Genomic DNA, 19,387 nt, shown 5'->3' with positions numbered 1-19,387 from the left:
GAATCGTCTCTAAAATCTACATGCAGTCGGATTAGGCTGGAAAATTGGTATGCCAGTTCTGGGCTATGTTAGAATTTGTGGTGCTTTGATGAAGCTACCTCAATGTGCACCACAAATAATAACCAAAGTGAAAGCTGAAGCCTTCCCCAAAATTGCCAGGTTTTTTGAATTTGAAAACTCTCGTAGTAGGCAGTGTAGATGTGGCCATCCGTGTTGGTCCCAGGATGTTAGAGAGACAAGGAAGGTAAGGTGGTAATATTTATTGGATCAACTTCTGTTGGTGAGAGAACAAGCTTTGGAGCTTACAAAGAGCTCTCCTTCAGGTCTTTGAAAGGTACTCCAGGCGTCCCAGCTAAATGCAAAATGGAACAGATTGCTTAGCATAAGTAGTTAGCACATATTCATAGATTCATAGATATTAAGGTCGGAAGGGACCATTATGATCATCTAGTCTGATCTCCTGCACAATGCAGGCCACAGAATCTCACCCACCCACTCCTGTAATAAACCTCTCACCTATGTCTGAGCTATTGAAGTCCTCAAATCATGGTTTAAAGACTTGAAGGAGCAGAGAATCCTCCAGCAAATGACCCTTGCCCCATGCTACAGAGGAAGGCGAAAAACCCCCAGGGCCTCTGCCAATCTGCCCTGGAGGAAAATTTCCTCCCGACCCCAAATATGGCGATCAGCTGAACCCTGAGCATATGGGCAAGACTCACCAGCCAGATACCCAGGAAAGAATTTTCTGTAGTAACTCAGATCCCACCCCATCTAACATCCCATCACAGGCTATTGGGCCTATTTACCATGAATATTTAAAGATCCATTAATTGCCAAAATCATATTATCCCATCATACCATCTCCTCCATAAACTTATCAAGTTTAATCTTAAAGCCAGATAGGTCTTTTGCCCCCACTGCTTCCCTTGGAAGGCTATTGCAGAACTTCACTCCTCTGATGGTTAGAAACCTTCGTCTAATTTCAAGTCTAAACTTCCCGATGGCCAGTTTATATCCATTTGTTCTTGTGTCCACATTGGTACTGAGAAATAATTCCTCTCCCTCGGTATTTAACTGTCTGATATATTTATAGAGAGCAATCATATCTCCCCTCAACCTTCTTTTGGTTAGGCTAAACAAGCCAAGCACCTTGAGTCTCCTTTCATAAGACAGGTTTTCCATTCCTCGGATCATCCTAGTAGCCCTTCTCTGTATCCATTCCAGTTTGAATTCATCCTTCTTAATCATGGGAGACCAGAACTACACACAGTATTCCAAATGAGGTCTCACCAGTGCCTTGTATAACGGTACTAACACCTCCTTATCTCTACTGGAAATACCTCACTTGACGCATCTCAAGACCGCATTAGCTTTTTTCACGGCCATATCACATTGGCGGTTCATAGTCATCCTGTGATCAACCAATACTCCAAGGTCCTTCTCCTCCTCCGTTACTTCTAATTGACGTGTCGCCAGCTTATAACTAAAATTCTTGTTTTTAATCCCTAAATGCATGACCTTACACTTCTCACTATTAAATTTCATCCTATTACTATTACTCCAGTTTACAAGGTCATCCAAATCCTCCTGTATGATATCCCGGTCTTTCTCTAAATTGGCAATACCTTTGTATCATCCGCAAACTTTATTAGCACACTCCCACTTTTTCTGCCGAGTAATAAAAAGATGAAATAAGATTGGTCCCAAAACCAATCCCTGAGGAACTCCACTGGTAACCTCCCTCCAGCCTGACAGTTCACCTTTCAGTATGACCCTCTGTAGTCTCCCTTTTAACCAATTCCTTATCCACCTTTCAATTTTCATATTGATCCCCATCTTTTCCAATTTAATAATTCCCCATGTGGCACAGTTTCAAACGCCTTCCTGAAATCTAAGTAAATTAGATCCACTGCGTTTCCTTTGTCTAAAAAATCTGTTACTTTCTCAAAGAAGGAGATCAGGTTGGTTTGGCACAATCTACCCTTTGTAAAACCATGTTGTATTTTGTCCCATTTACCACTGACCTCAATGTCCTTAACTACTTTCTCCTTCAAAATTTGTTCCAAGACCTTGCATACTACAGATGTCAAACTAACAGGCCTGTAGTTGTTACCCAGATCACTTTTTTTTCCTTTCTTAAAAATAGGAACTATGTTAGCAATTCTCCAGTCATACGGTACAACCCCTGAGTTTACAGAGTCATTAAAAATTCTTCCTAATAGGCTTGCAACTTTGGGTGCCAATTCCTTTAATATTCTTGGATGAAGATTATCTGGGCCCCCCGATTTAGTCCCATTAAGCTGTTTGAGTTTCGCTTCTACCTCAGATATGGTAATATCTACCTCCATATCCTCATTCCCATTTGTCATGCTACCATTATCCCTAAGATCCTCATTAGCCTTATTAAAGACTGAGGCAAAGTATTTGTTTAGATATTGGGCCATGCCTAGATTATCCTTAACCTCCACTCCATCCTCAATGTTTAGCGGTCCCACTTCTTCTTTCTTTGTTTTCTTCTTATTTATATGGCTATAGAACCTTTTACAGTTGGTTTTAATTCCCTTTGCAAGGTCCAACTCTACTTGACTTTTAGCCTATCTCACTTTATCCCTACATGTTCTGACCTCAATAAGGTAGCTTTCTTTGCTGATCCCTCCCATCTTCCACTCCCTGTATGCTTTCTACTTTTTCTTAATCACCTCTCTGAGATGCTTGCTCATCCAGCTTGGTCTACAACTCCTGCCTATGAAGTTTTTCCCCTTTCTTGGGATGCAGGCTTCTGATAGCTTCTGCAGCTTTGACTTAAAGTAATCCCAGGCCTCCTCTGCCTTTAGATCCATAAATTCTTCAGTCCAATCCACTTCCCTAACTAATTTCCTTAATTTTTGAAAGTCAGCCCTTTTGAACTCAAAAACCCTAATCACAGATTTATTTTTGTTTATCCTTCCGTTCAGTTTGAACTGAATTAGCTCATGATCACTTGAGCCAAGGTTGTCCCCTACAACCATTTCTTCTATGAGGTCTTCACTACTCACCAGAACCAAATGTAAAATGGCATCCTCTCTAGTCGGTTCAGCAACTACTTGATGAAGGAGTCCATCAGCTATCGCATCTAGGAAAATCTGAGCCCTATTATTATTACTAGCACTCGTCCTCCGGTCTGTATCTGGGAAGTTAAAGTCTCCCATGATCACGCCGTTTCCATTAGTATTTACTTCATTAAAAACATTAAAGAGGGCTCTATCCATATCCAAATTAGATCCCGGCGGTCTATAGCACACCCCAAGCACTATCACAGGGAAGACTCTAGTAGTTTTCTTCCCCAATGTGATTTTTGCCCAGACGGACTCTGTCTTATCCATTCCATCACTTCTTATTTCTTTACATTCTACCTCATCATTGATATACAATGCTACTCCACCACCTTTACCTTTATTTCTGTCTTTCCTAAACAGCACATACCCTTCAATAGCTGTAGTCCAGTCATGACTACTATTCCACCATGTTTCTGTTATCCCTATTTTAAGGGACCATTCAAGGTAGTATGGCCCATTAACACTTCTGCAGTCATAGCACAAAAAGAGAGGGTAAATCCATAAATCCAGTGTCTCTGTTCAGTCCATGATTGTTAGTGTCTAGCAGCGTTATGAATTTAAGCTCCTAGGCTCATCATTTGAAAGTGATTTGCAGGTTTCCTTTGAGGATGAGTACTCGTAGGTCAGACATAGAGTGATTGCTTTGTGAAAGGTGATCACCCTCAGGTGACAGGGTGTTTTGTCTTTTATCATTTTCCTGTGTGAGTTCATGGAGAGTATAGTGAGTGTCTGGTTTCACACACATAGTTGTTTGTGGGGCATTGAGTGCACTGGATGAGGTACCCCACATGTTGTGTTAGGCATGTGGAGGGCCCACAGATCTTGAAAGGTGTGTTGTGGGGAGTGTAGATCATTGTAGCAGTGATGATACGTCTACAGGTTTTGCAGCTGTTGTTCTGGGAGGGTCTAGTGCTGCTTTGAGTTGGTGTGTTCTGGTGTGGGGAACTTCCTTCTGATAATGAGCTTGGAGGGTTGGGGTTGTTTGAAGGCGAGAAGTGTGAATTCAGGATTCTTCTTTTCACGATGGGGTCCCCATCAAGTATGGGTTGTAGTAGTTTGATAATATCCTGTATAGGTTCCAGTGTGGGGTGGTAGGTGACAGCTAGGGGTGTGCAGTCGGAAGGGGTTTTATTTCTGTACCAAAGCAGGTTCTCTCAGGGTATTTGGGTGACCCATTCCATGATGCAATCTACTTCTCTGGTGGAGCATCCTTGTTTGATTAAGGTGTTTTGAAGTGTGTTAGGGTGTATATCCCAGACTTTCTCCTTGGAGCATATTCTGTGGTATTTTAGCAACTGATTGTAGATAAGATTTCTTGGTGTATTTAGGGATCTGTGAAGGTAGATGTGGTGATCTGTGGGTTTCTTGTACATAATTATCTGTAGGGTTTCATTGTTGAAGCTGGTGGGGGTGTCCAGGAAGTTGATACTGGTGTGGGAGTGTTTCAGAGAGAGTTTAATGGACTGGTGGTGATTGTCGGAATTGTGATGGAAATCTAGGAGGGAATTTAAGCCATTTGTTCAGAGGATGAAAATATCATCCGTGTGTCTCAGGTATATCACTGGTTTCATGGTGCATTTGTCCGGAAATTCTTCTTCAAGAAGAACCCAAGAAGAGGATGATATATTGGGGAGCTACCCTAGTACCCATGGCTGTTCCCCTGGTTTGGACAAAGTGTTTGTTTAATGTAAAATTGTTACGGTTGAGGATGAAATGAATGAGTTCGGCCATGTATCTGGGGTGCTATCTGACGGATGTCCGTTGTCTTGTAAATATTTGAGACAAGCAGCGATGCTGTCATTTTGAGGGATGTTGGTGTTTAGGGCAGTGGCATCCATGGTGGTGAGGATGGTGTTCTGAGGGAGGCTGTTAATGTTTGTGGAGGAAGTCATTTGTGTCTTGGAGGAAGCTGGCCTTTTGTGTGGTTAGTGGTCAGGATGATTTCTGCGAGTTCTGATATTCCTTCAGTAAGAGTGCTGTTGGAAGATATGATGTGTCTGCCTGGGTTCGCTTGTTTGTGTATCTGCTACTGCAATACAAATAATAAATAAGAACTCCTTACTTGATATGAGGAGTGATTGCTGCGGGCTGACAGATCACACTGCACACAACAAGTTACCTCTCCGACTGTTTCCAGTGGCACAGTCGCTGTTAAAGACTAACCATGCATTAGGGGATTTTTTACAATGATTTCTGTGTAGTTTTAGTAAATATGCTCAGCTCCCTAAAGAATTAATGGTGCATCTAGGAGCTGGAGGGAGATGTGCTTGTCTTGTGTGTGAAGCAGCACCTTAACAGTGTGTCTCCTGGCTTTTGTATGTAGAGTGCTAAGTTTGGGGGTTGTTTTTTCTTATCTTTTTGGGGAAGGATATTAAGAGCAGAAGGCTCCACTGGGTGGCAGCAACCTTTACTCTGCTGTTTTTTCTCAGTGAGTATTCTAGAAGCTGATGGTTGTTACCTGCTATAGTTAAGGTTGTATAACAGTCTCCAGCCTAGCCTCCTGTTCTGATCGCTCGTAACTTTCTGAAACTTTCACTTTATGGGCTGAAATTTTCTAGGCTTGGTCTCTACCACACGTGGTGATTGAGTATATAAGATTGAGCAAATAACATTCAATCATTTGAGTGAGAGGAGACTGAGGTAAAAAATGTGCTGTGTACACGTACACACACACACACTCTTAACTTTCTGTGTGCCTTAGTGCTGAGATGGCCAGGGATCAAGGGCTGATAACTGATATGCAAATAGTCCTCCCTAAAAGACAGGTTAAAAGTGTTCCTTTGAGAACTGATTGCAAATTGACCAAGTTATGAGGATTTGAAAATTTATACTGTGTATCTGAAATACAATTAATACCTCTTTCAGAGCAGTGTTCAGAAGATAAGTGGTTGCACTGCACACATGTAATTACAAACTGTAGTCCTTGGAATCACCCACAACCTGTAAAGACTAATTTCCAAAAGGTTTAGGGCCATCTAGGTTCTAGCGAAAGGAGGGCAACTGTGGCTTCTGAGTTGTTCCCCACACTCTCTCTTAGTCCAGGAGGCCATGCACTGATCTGGGATCCAGGAAGTCCTGAGATCTATTCTTCCTTCTTATGAACTGCAATACTGGATCAGACCATCTAGTCTGGCAACCTGTCTCGAACAATGGCCAGTTCTAGGTACTTTAGAGGAAGAAGGTGGAAGAAACTCTATAACAACAGACAATTATGTAATCTGCACATAAGAGACATTTCTTCCCAACTCAGAGCAGTTAGTGGATGATATAGGCTGAAGCAGGATGGTTTTGATCCCTAAATATTATTAAATCTGTCTGATATAACTGTGGATGTTCTTGTTATACATACCTCATCCTCTTTGGAATCTTATACTGGCTCTTGTCTTCAATCGTATTTTTGTGGCAGTGAGCGCCACAGATTGGCTAGGTGTTAGGTTTTTAAAAAGTCATTTTTGATTTAATATGTTGCCTTTGGCTATGTCTACTCTAGTACTTTTATTGGTAAAACTTTTGTTGTTCAGGGGTGTGAAAAAAAACACCCCGACCAACATAAGCTTCACCGACAGAAGCGTCGGTGTGGACAGTGCTTTTTCTGCGGGAGATGCTCTCCCGCCAACATGGCTACCTCCACTCTTTGGGGATCATTTAATTATGCTGATGTGAGAGCTCTCTCCCATCGGCACGGAGCGGCTACATGGGAGACCTTACAGTCTTTTCTATCTTCCTTATACAGACAACTTTTCTCAGGCTTTGTCAACGCTGCACTTTCGTTGGTAAAACTTTTGTCATTCAGGGATGTGGAAAAAACACCTCCCTGAATGACAAAGTTTTACCGACGAAAAGCGCCAGTGTGGACAGCAGTTTGTCGGCGGGAGAGCTCTTCCACCAACAAAGCTACCGCCTCTCGCTGCGGGTGGATTAATTTTGTCGGTGGGAGAGCTCTCTTCTGCCAACAAAGAGTGGCTACACAGCGCACCTTTTAGCGGCATGGCTGTAGCAGCACAGCTGTGTCGCTAAAAGGTGTGTAGTGTAGATATAGCCTAAACTAATAAGCCCCAGTCTTTGCTATCTTCCTTATACAGACAACTTTTCAGCCTCTAGTCATTTCCACTACTCGTATTTCTGCTATAGCTTTGTGACAGGGAGACCAGAGTGAGCACAGTATCCCAAGGGCGGAAGTGTTGATTTATGACATGGCATTGTGAGATCTTCAGTTTTATTTTCTCTCATTCTTCCTGCATCTAAATGTTTTGTTTGCTTCTTTTGACTGATGCTGCAGATTGAGCTGTTTGCAGTGACACACAAGTCTCTTTCCTGGATGATAACTGTTAACTTACAGCCTAGTAAAGTGTATGAATAATTCAAATTATTCCATCCAATGCACATAACTTTGCATTGTAAGACTGAATTTTAAGTGTTTATTCAATCTGAATTTTCTAGTCTTGCCTGACCTATATACCTTTGTCAAGGTTCCTTCCCCACTCTGAACTCTAGGGTATAGATGTGGGGACCTGCATGAAAGAGCCCCTAAGCTGATTCTTACCAGCTTAGGTTAAAAACTTCCCCAAGGTACAAACTTTGCCTTGTCCTTGAACCCTGTGGTGCCACCACCAAGCGTGTTAAACAAAGAACAGGGAAAGAGCCCACTTGGAGATGTCTTCCCCCAAAATATCCCTCCAAGCCCTACACCCCCTTTCCTGGGGAAGGCTTGATAAAAATCCTCACCAATTTGTACAGGTGAACACAGACCCAAACCCTTGGATCTTAAAAACAATGAAAAATCAATCAGGTTCTTAAAAGAAGAATTTTAATTAAAGAAAAGGTAAAAGAATCACCTCTGTAAAATCAGGATGGTAAATACCTTACAGGGTAATCAGATTCAAAACATAGAGAATCCCTCTAGGCAAAACCTTAAGTTACAAAAAGACACAAAAGCAGGAATATACATTCCATCCTGCACAGCTATTTTACCAGCAATTAAACAAAAGGAAATCTAACGCGTTTCTAGTTAGATTACTTACTAACTAACAAAAGTTCTGAGACTGCATTCCTGATCTGTTCCCGGCAAAAGCCTAACACAGACAGACGAACCCTTTGTTCCCACACTCCAGATTTGAAAGTATCTTGTCTCCTCATTGGTCCTTTTGGGTCAGGTGCCAGCGAGGTTACCTTAGCTTCTTAATCCTTTACAGGTGAAAGGATTTTGCCTCTGGCCAGGAGGGATTTTATAGCACTGTATACAGAAAGGTGGTTACCCTTCCCTTTATTTTTATGACAACCTTTGTTATCTGAAACTTTAGCCACCTCATTTCTCTCCCATTATTCCAGACAATAAATATTAAACACCTGTTCTAGTACAGAACCTTGAGATATCCTAGTGCTCACTTTCAGTATTGAAAATTGATCATCTGTTCCTACTCCTGAGAATCTTTGTCACTCAGCCAAGTTCTTAAGCATTGAGTAGTTGCCTCTCACCTCGTGACTATGTATTTTGCTTCTTTGTCAATTTTTTTTTATATCTTGTAAACTGGATCTTTATCCACAATTTTGTTGCTACACAACAAAAATAAAAATAGTTCAGACACAGACTGTCATTTGCAGCTGAAGCTGTGCCATCTCTACCATATGTTATTTGGTTTTATAATTCTCTTCGAGTGTAGTTTTAACCAGTTTTCCTTGCACTGAATTAAGGCTCCCAAGCCTATAATTCATAGGATCTCCTCCAGTACTGTTTTTCAAGATAGGTATAATGTTTGTTCCCCTGCAGTCTCCTGATATAAACTGCTGCTTTTTAGGATATTGCATATTTTTGGTAGTACCTCAGAAGCGAATTCCGAATTCCTAGATTAATACCGTCTGGTCCTGGTGACTTTCTGCTCTGTAAAATTTGTTTCAGAACCTCCTTTTTTGATAACTTAATATTTATTACTTGAAAAGAGTAGGTAACTCCCCAACATACAAAACTACTCAAGATAGTTAAGTCCCAGGCAGACTGCGAAGAGCTACAAAAGGATCTCTCAAAACTGGGTGACTGGGCAACAAAATGGCAGATGAAATTCAATGTTGATAAATGCAAAGTAATGCACATTGGAAAATATAATCCCAACTATACGTATAAAATGATAGGGTCTGAATTAGCTGTTACCACTCAAGAAAGAGATTTTGGATTGTGGATAGTTCTCTGAAAACATCCACTCCATGTGCAGTGGCAGTCAAAAAAGTGAACAGAATGTTGCGCATCATTAACAAAGGGATAGATAAAAAGACAGAAAATATTCTATTGCCTTTATATAAATCCATGGTACGTGCACATCTTGAATACTGCGTGCAGATGTGGTCGCCCCGTCTCAAAAAAGATATATTGGATTGGAAAAGGTTCGAAAAAGGGCAACAAAAATTATTAGGGTTATGGAACGGCTTCCGTACGAGGATAGATTAATAAGACTGAGACTTTTCAGCTTGGAAAAGAGACGACTAAAGGGGAATATGATAGAGGTCTATAAAATCATGACTGGTGTAGAGAAAGTAACTAAGGAAGTGTTATTTACTCCTTACCATAACACAAGAACTAGTGGTCACCAAATGAAATTAATAGCCAGCAGGTTTAAAAGAAACAAAAGGAAGTATTTCTTCACACAACACATAGTCAACCTGTGGAACTCTTTGACAGAGGGTGTTGTGAAGGCCAAGACTATAACAGGGTTCAAAAAAGAACTAGATAAATTCATGGCGGATAGGTCCATCAACAGCTGTTAGCCAGAATGGGCAGGAACGGTGTCCCTAGTCTCTGTTTACCAGAGGCTGGGAATGAGCGACAGGGAAAGGATCACTTGATGATTCCCTGTTTTGTTCATTCCCTCTGGGGCACTTGGCATTGGCCACTGTTGGAAGACAAGATACTGGGCTAGATGGACCTTTGGTCTGACCCAGTATGGCCATTCTTATGTTCTTAACATCATCTATGGTGAAGACTGATACAAAATAAATCCTTTAACTTGTCTGCAATGTCCCTACCCCCTTAATGGCTTTCTTTACCTCTGGTGGTCAACAAGACTTCCTGCTTCTAATACACTTCAAGAATTTCTTGTTCTTATGTCTCTGAGTGTTTGCTCTTCAAATTCCCTATTATTCCTCTGACATTCCATTTTAGCTGTTATAGTTTATGTTCTCTTTTTCCATCACTTCACTTGGGCTGGATATCCACTGTTAGAAGGTAACCTGTTTGGCTCAGATAACCTCTCCAATCTTACCAGTTAAGCACGTCATTTATTCTTCTCTTGCCTCCTTTTCAGTGAGAGATCCGCATGCCTCTTGTGGTTATGGTTGTAGAAGTCGTTTACGTGCTCAAACCATGGTTTTTAAATTCCTTCCTTTTGGCTTAAAAAAGAGAGCCACAGCTAGTCAGTAGGATCATACATTCCATCTTCCTAAAGTTTTATGATCCCTTCCCTGAGGATGTTGACTTTACTTATAGTTAAATAATATAATTGCCACTGCTATAGATTCAAGAAATATGAAGTCCTGTGTGTTGCTTAGGACTAATTGAAGAATAGCCTCTTCTCTTTTGGTCTAAAACTAGCTGTTCCAAGAAGCAATCATTTGTAATGTTGAGCAGTTGCTTATTTAATTCTTGTTCCATTGTGACAGATGTGACACACATGCAGAACTGAAGGCACCCGTTATCACTGCATTGTTGGAGAGGGTTGCCTCTCTGGTGTCCTACAACATTATGCACTCCCTTTTCCTCATCAGGAGGCCACTAGTATATGTGTAGTGTTAGGACTTGGGGTTGGTAGGTCCTGTCAGTTCAAAACATTTCTTTTCCATTTCTGTGAAATCTGCTAGGTGCTACTCCCCACCTCTGACCTGACCTGTCCTTCCTGTATAGTTTAGGGTTCCCCTGACGGGCCTTAATCATTGTCTGCAGTTCAAACCTCTTCCCTGGGAGGCAGGCAAAATATGCTACTTACACTTTTCAGATGCGGTAGCAGCGGAGGCAGAAAAAGGTTAAGACCAACACTTTCCAAAGTGGCCACTGGTTTGGGGCCCTTCACTATTTAGGTAGCCAATTGTAACAGCTTGGGTCTGATTTTTTCAGAGTTACTGAGCAGTCGTAGTTCCCAGTGACTGCAGCTGGCCTTGTGGGTACTTGGCACTTCCAGAAATCAGGTCCCAGGTGGGCACCTTGGATACATCTACACTGATACAGGCTTGCAGGGGTGGTGCTACAAAGCTGTTTTAGCAGTGTAGATGCTCCTGCTCGGACTAGAGACCAGGCTCTGAAACCAGGGAAGGGGAGAGGATCTCCGAGCCCATGTTCCCTTTTGAGCAGGAATGAATAAACATCTATTTTTAGCCTCAGAGTGCGAGCCCTGCAAGGCCAAGTCTGCTGCTCAGGCCACTTGTTGCCGTGGGGTTTATTCTGGAGTGCAGATGTATCCTTGAGACTTAGTTAGACTCTGAACATCAGCAGCCTTGTGGCCTGTGGTTTGCACAAAGTCACACAAAATTTATGGCAGAGCTGAGAACAGAACCAAGATCACTGCATTAATAGACCCATAGCTGATCCACCAGATGACATTGCTTGAGAAAAAACATTTCATATGTGGGTGCTTGGATATGCTGTCTGTAAAGTGGGGCTATTTGTGTCTGTTCTTCAACTGCTTTGAGATCTACAAGTGGGAGAGCTAAAAGTGAAGAGCATGGGGCTGATCTATAATAACTTCTGAATACTACAGATGAGCTGGTTATTGGGATAGTTACTGTAGGGCTATATTGAGTGATTGGATTGTTCACTGTGTGCGTGAGTTGACTTAATTTAATACTGGAGCAGGGCTGTTTGGAAACTAGCAAGAAGGCAACCTCCTGGTAAGCATTCCCTAAATAATCTCCTGGTAAGCATTTCCAGGGAGCTAAAAAAACGATGCCTATGCTATTAAGCTGTGAAGACATTACTTCCAAAGACCAGTAAAGTTAAAAGACTTATTTGGCCAAGGCTCGGGACTAGCATGTCAGAAGGACACTAAACAGTTAGTCATGCTCTAGAGTGAGGGGGATAGCAGGTACCACGCATCGTGATGTTTTTTGTCTATTGGCTGCAACACAATTCCATTTGCGATTGAATTTGTTTTCTTTCTAATGCAGGATGAACCTGAGCCATTTTTCATGAAAATATGTCGGAGGGCCCGGGAGACCCATTATAGTCACTAGCCCACTGGTATTAGGCACTCACCGTGGATGTGAGAGACCCAGGTTCAAATCCCTGCTCTGAATCAGACTTGAACCTGGGTCTCCCTCATCCCAGGTGAGTGCCCTAACCACAGGGGACTACTGGCTATTCTAGAAGCATGCTTTCTCTCCGGTTTTGACCAGAAATTCCATCCTGGACCTGAGAAACCTTCCAAAAGAATCAGCATTTTCTGACCAAAAACCAAAAAAAATTGTTGAAAAATTCCCAACCAACTCTTATCTATCTGTTATTCCTTTATCAGATAACATACAAAACTATACAATGTCTTTGTGTATCAAAAGCAGTCAGCCATTTGATTCTTTTATCAGGTATTCCTTTAACTGGACGTAGCCCAAGGAGATCTAAGTATAGCTATGGAGGCTGCACTTGAAACTGTAGAAGGTAGCTTGGGGAAAGGCTGACTCTCTTTTATGTGTGTGTGGCAGGCAACTGGGATCATTCATGCCGTCCTGGAGAAGTATGGCTCTTATGAGCGCTTTGAAGTGACCACTGGTGGAAGACTGCTGAGCAAATGCCAAATCTGGTCTATTATCCGGAAGTACATGCAGAAGGAGGGCTGTGTGGGAGAGGTAATAATTGTCTTCGTTTTGTTTATGAAGCACCTTCACCACAACCACTGCTAGCACAGATCAGTAGGGATAATAGGGAAACAAAGAGATGGACTCAGAAGTGCGATGTATACCGACAAAGCCAAAATTAAAAATGGCTATTGACTGAGAGGAAGAAATTTGGGAACCCATGATTCTTAGAACCCAGCAGTGAGAGTGGACACCGAGTTAAGTATGAGCTTGCAACATGAAGTGACTGCAAACATATCTGATGTAATTTTGTGCTGCAGGAGCGTCACCTAGAGTAGCAGGGTTTTAATAGCACTTCTCTATACGGCTCTGGTGTCTGCAGCTGGAAATATTGTTTTCACTTCTGAGCACTTCAGAACCAGGAAGATGTTAACAAACTGTAACACAAACAGTTCTAGGAATGTGGCATAAGAAAGACTCAAGGCATTTTGGCGTAAAAGTGATATCCAGAGTAACTCTACATAAATCAGACTTGTTGATTCCAAAACACAATGTTACCAAGTTGAGTTTTCACCCTTTGTGGACTAAATCCAGTTCTCGTGGAAGCAAGCACCCTTGTCTTGACTACAGTGGAGTTATACCAGAGCACCACTGAGCCCAGTGGCAGCTGTAAAACGTGCAAAAAACAATACATGTTTATCTTAGTTTATACACCTCCTCATCATATTAAATATTCGCAAAAAGAAAAGGAGTACTTGTGGCACCTTAGAGACTAACCAATTTATTTGAGCATAAGTTTTCGTGAGCTACAGCTCACTTCATCGGATGCTGTAGCTCACGAAAGCTTATGCTCAAATAAATTGGTTAGTCTCTAAGGTGCCACAAGTACTCCTTTTCTTTTTGCAAATACAGACTAACACAGCTGTTACTCTGAAACCTGTCATGTTAAATATTGGAGCCAAAGATCTAACCAAATGTAGCCAATACTGGCCCATCTTGAGCTCCATTCATGGCTCACAGGGTGCAGAAAGCTGCCCTCAAAGGACTGCTGAGGATTCAGCTGCCATAATGCTAGCTCAGCTCTGCGCCACTCCCTCTGGGCCCCATACCGTAGCAGGCATAGATTCACAGATTTTTAAGGACAGAAAGGACCACTGTGATCATCTCGTCTGACCTGTATAATACAGGCCAGAGAAGTTCCCTGAATTAATTCCTGTTTGATTCCAGGAATTAAGTTTTTCTAAAATTAATTTCTGAAATCAAACATCCAATATTAATTTAAAAATTTCTAGTGATGGAGAATCCACCACAACCTATAGTAAGTTGTTCCAATGCTTAATTACTCTCTCTGTTAAAAATTTGAGCCTTAATTTTTAGTCTGGGTTTGTCTGGCTTCAGCTTCCAGCCATTGTTATAATTTTATCTGCTAGACTGAAGAGTCTTCTGTCAAATTTCTGTTCTCTATGTAGGTACTTAGACTGTAATCAAGTCACCCCTTGACCTTCTGTTTGGTACGCCAAATAGACTGAGCTCCTTGCCTATTGCTGTGAGGCATGGTTTCCAATCCTTTAATCATTCTTGTGGGTCTTTTATGAACCCTCTCTAGTTTTTCAACATTCTTCTTGAATTAGGGATACCAGAACTGAATACACTATTCCAGCAGCAGTCGCTCCAGTGCTAAATACAAAGGTAAAAAAATCTCCTTTTTCCGTCCTGAGATTAGCCCTTTGGGCCACAGTGTCACACTGGGAACTCACGAGCAGGCATGCAGGAAGAGAGGAGAGAGTGTGGCTAGAGATTGCTCTCAACCAGCAATCGTCATCAGGGTAAGAGCCCCTTTGGGGCCATTACAGAGCAGGACATACATGGGCAGCCCTTACTGCCATAATTTGTGCCAGGGGTCAGAATCTCCCCTCTGGAAGCTCTGGAATTGGTCATGTACCAAGATGGCATAAAGCTGCTTTTGTCTTTACCCCACTCTGAGTCCTGCCCTGAGCATAGCTTGACTGGGCCCAAGAACCTGACCCATTATAGCTGAGCCTGTATATTGTATCATACATGCCATATACAAAACGTATGAGGATCTGCTATCTTTAGTCACCAGGGCCCACTCAATGTGATATGTTACAGTCATGTGTTTCATCTGTGAAGCTGTAATTAACATTGGTTAGCAAGTGGTCAGGCTCGTGCGTCACTGTGCTGGAAGCTGGAGAAATGTCAGAGTGTGACAGAGCTGCACCGCTGCATGAGACTGTTGAGGGGAAGAGGGCAGTGAGCTGCAGCTCATCGGGAACGGGTTGGAAATTAGAGAGAAAAGAAGCAATTTCAGCATCAAGGGGCAGGGGCGTGAAAGCACTGCAGGAGGAAACTCGTTTCAATAAATACTAGTCTCGGCTAGGGTTTGTTCAGTGGATGTGACGTTATGAATGTAATTCATATTCCAATATGCGGAAATGACACCGCTCACCTAAAAATATTTTACCGAGCTCTAAATGAAGTAACACCCCTCTCACTGCTGCATGTCCCCCCAGAGATAACATTGGTGAGCTTTATCTCACTTCTGGGGTGAAATTCAAACAATTTGTAATATTTTATAAAGAATGTGCAGACCAACAGCAGCATTTGATTGTGCAGATATCTGCATAGGCTGATTGAAGGGTGTAGCCAGCTGACAGGGTCTCTATGTGCTAGAGTTCCTCCTGGTCTGTCAAGAATGTTTGCTTCGTAGCTGATCAGGCAGTGTGTAGCTTGGTGTTGAAGATTTGGGTGTAAGAGGAGTTTGGATTAGACATGACTCCCATTCCTCTGTTTGGCACTGGCCAACCATCAAGAATGTGTTTGGGCAAGATAAGATTTACTCTCACTCCTTAGTGAATGCTGTACTTACCAGTAGCAGAACAGAATAGGTCTTGGATTGCCTTACCATGCTTTTGACCACAGGCCCTGGAACAATCCCAGTGAGTGTGACATTTACACACACCCAAGGCTAGCAGGTCTAAAAGATGAACTGTCCTGCAGATTAATCTGTCCAATGTCTCTGTCACTGAAGTGACCAAGTTTTTTGGACATATAAGCACATCACAAACCAACTAGCTCACATTGGTGGTGGTTTTGGGAGTTACATTTCCTGAAGGTAATGAACTATGTGTCTTTTGGATCCAATCCTTTCTCTTACTACTTCTCAAGACAATATACTCCAAGCTCATTTCTCTGTCCTTGTTCATCAGAGCAGTGTGTCAAGCCAGGACTCCTGGCACCACTGCATAGATCTCTGCTGTTTGATCCAAAGAGGTAACGCCTTTACCTAGAAGGTTCCTATCGACTCCACGTGAACATCCAACACAAACTGAACCATTGGTTCACTAATCACCCACACCCCGCAAAAAAACCCAACCAACTAAAAATCACCTTTTGACATAGTGGAAGTAAGTATTATTCAGCCCCTTTTTCCAGATAGTGGAAAGGAGAACAGAGATTCCGCAAGCTCGTGTCCTCTTTGCCGAGATGGGTTTTAACTGAAGTAGTATGTTTTCATAGCTGCAGAGTTTAGGAGCTCCTCAGATCACCCAGTTCTCTGGCATCCTACTCCCCTTCCCTATGGAATTGGACAGTTAAGGTTGTGAACAGACAGTGTGGGATTCCAGCCCTATATGCCACTCCAGCAGGATGTAGGAGGCATACGCAGCTCGCAGGGGGTCAGTGGAGTATCTCCTCCTCCCACCCCCAGTGCAGGCACTGCATTGCTCTGCCTTAGATAGTCCTACACTGGCACCCCTCCAACAACTGAGGTGGAGTCGGGGTGGGGCCATATTGCCCATTGCTATAGCCTGCTGGGGTATTCCTGGCGAGGCTGCCATAACTGAAATAAGCCCCCAGGGTTGCCTGAGTGGGGTGGGGAGTGCTCCCAGAACAGATCAGAATCAGGAGGCCACCCTTCCTTTGGCCTGGCCAGGCATGCTGGGTCTCCGCCAGCGGCAGCACGGAATCTCAGCCACACCATTTAATTTAAAACATGATCAAAATGTTGTAGTGAAAATTCAAGTACTTGAAAGCCAGGAAGCAGGGAGCTAACGTGGTGCGGACACAATTGCGGTTTCCTCTAGCTGTCTGTCCCCAGCCAGATCCCCACCTGCAATTCTGGAGTCTCCTGGGGAGCTGCATTCAATAGCAATAGTATACACAGTAAGAAGTGTTGATGAAGCACCACTGATAGTGTCTTAGAGCCAGAGCCCAGTCTCACCCAACAGCCTGGTCTGACTCCACAGTGATGGACTGCAAGTGGGCTGCAAAGGGGGCTCCTCCCCACCTAGGCTGTGTCTAAACCGGAGTTTGGGCCTGCTGGAACTCAAGGTGATTGGCAGTTAACACCTTTGCAAATGCTAATCTAGACTAAACCAGAGCAAAGTCTGGGTTTAAATCCTGGATCAAGCACTTGTGAGTGTCTAGATTAGCATTTGCAAAGCCAGATTGAGTTAGTTACTTCGGGAGCAATCGCTCCAATATAGCTGGTGGCTTCTTACCTCCCCCACCCCTGCCCTGGCCAGTGAGAAGCTGACTGCAGAGAACCCTAATGGGCTGCAAGGGCCAAGCCATGGTAGTGGCTGCCAGAGCAGTGAGGGCACAGCTCCCATCCTCCCACTGTCCCTGGGCATGAAGGGATATACTGATCTGGGAAGGCAGAGTACCGCAGGTTCCTGCATGTCGAGCAGCATTCCACTGGTAAGTCTTTTTGCACTACAATTGGTGCTGAGTATTAAAGACTTCCTTCAGGGTCGTTCAGGCCGTAGACCCTGACCCTGTCTGGCTCTGTTCTGGCTCAGGGCGGAGGTGATGTTGTGAGAGCTCGTAGAGACCTCCCCACACTGCCCAGGACTCTTCTAGGTGCGCCCACTCCCTGTCTATACTGGTGAGTATTGCACTGTTATGAAATACAGCTAAAGTGGTCTTTGACGTGTGAGAGGGCTTCAGTCAGGTTCCATTCTGCGCTGTGCTGGCCTTGCCCATGGAGACAGTTGGTTTATGAGGGACAGGACTGACTGGGTGTGTCTACCCTGCAGCTGGGAGCCTGCCTTCCAGCCCCCAAAGGCAGACTCGAGCTAGCTCTGCTCAAGACAGCAGGCTAAAAATAGCAGGCTGTACACTGCAGCATGGGCTAACCACCTGAGCTCAGAGCTGGGCAGGCTTGGACTCAAGCCACCACCTGAGCTGCAACCCTCCTCTTAGCTCCTGAAGAGTGGGGTGGTGAAATATCCTTGGTTGCTTCCTGCATCGGCCCTGATCGGCTGCTCCTGCCCAGGAGGTGGGGCAATGGGGAAGGCAGTCAGTCAGAGGAGGGTTTCTCTCAGGCAGGGATGAAATTCATAGGGAGGTGGAGCTTCATGCAGCATTGCCGACTGGCTCCAGGCTGGCTGAAATCCCATCACTCGAACAAATTGTGAGAGCTGGTGACTCTGTTATTAGCCCTGCTTTGTTAACACTTCTGTGATCCTCCCACTGTTCTGTGGTTCCTCACCTTGGAAAAAATCTCATGTGGCCCAAACTTTCCAGGATAGGGGCCAGAGGTAGGGACAGTTCTGTACAGTCTACAGAAAGCAGGGATCCCCCCCACTTGGGGACTGATCAGCCAGGACTCCTGACAAAATAAACTCAGACATGTTAGTATCTAGAATTGTGTCCTGCCTTGTAGCCCTCAGCAATCAGTAACTCCCCAGCACATCTTTACAGGTAGCAGCGGCCCTTTGCTACATACCCAGAACATGGAGTACCAAAGAATGCTTCGCTCTTGGCTTTAGCCCCTGGTGCATTGGTCAAAGGAAGTATCTTTGTGCTGTTCGATAACCAAGGTGGTTTCAGCTGTAAATATTGCACCCTCAAATGGCTCTGATTGACTAGCTGTTTTCTAGAAACAGCAAGGAGTCCGGTGACACATCACCCAGTTCTCTGGCATCCCAATACCCTTCCCTGTTGAATTGGACAGTTAAGGTTGTGAACAGACTGTGTGGGATTCCAGCCCTATGTGCCACTCCGGCAGGGTGTAGGAGGCATACACAGCTCGCAAGGGGTCAGTGGAGTATCTCCTCCTCCCACCCCACATCCACCCTGATTGAATTGGCCTTGTCAACAATGGTTCCCCACTTGAAAGGTAACTCCCTTCTCTTCAAGTGTCAGTATATTTATGCCTGCATCTGTAATTTTCATTCCAGGCATCTGAAGAAGTAGGGTTTTTTACCCATGAAAGCTTATGCCCAGCCAGAGCCATCCTGGGCTCACTCAGATAACAAGGATTTTTTTGTGGAGGAGTCACGCTTTTTGATCCAGAAAAGGTGTGAGCTGCAGCTGCTCAGCCAACAACAGGGAATTCAGCAGGCGAAGAAGACTGGCACAGAGGTGAGCTGTTGTTCCACCATAGGCTGCCCGTCCCGGGGGAAAGCAGTTCTTTTTAGAACAGGAGAACATTGATCCTGGGTGGGGAGTTTGTATTCTCCTGCGCATTCCCAGGATTTAATGCTCTAAATTCAATCCTC

General features: G+C 43.7%; 1 protein-coding gene across 3 annotated transcripts in view; it reads left to right on the top strand.

The window, feature by feature from the left end:
- The window catches only part of KIAA0895L (KIAA0895 like), a 45,071-nt gene that overhangs the window by 4,076 nt on the left and 21,608 nt on the right, over positions 1-19,387 (top strand). For all 3 annotated transcript variants that reach the window (XM_037878150.2, XM_037878153.2, XM_037878152.2), the window contains one exon: positions 12,771-12,914. In XM_037878150.2, coding sequence (XP_037734078.1) covers positions 12,771-12,914 — 144 coding nt within the window. The remainder of the gene's footprint in view (positions 1-12,770; positions 12,915-19,387) is intronic.

This window comes from Chelonia mydas, chromosome 12, assembly GCF_015237465.2.
Source record: "Chelonia mydas isolate rCheMyd1 chromosome 12, rCheMyd1.pri.v2, whole genome shotgun sequence".
Taxonomy (NCBI): Eukaryota; Metazoa; Chordata; order Testudines; family Cheloniidae; genus Chelonia; species Chelonia mydas.
This window is presented reverse-complemented; position numbering and strand designations above follow the sequence as displayed.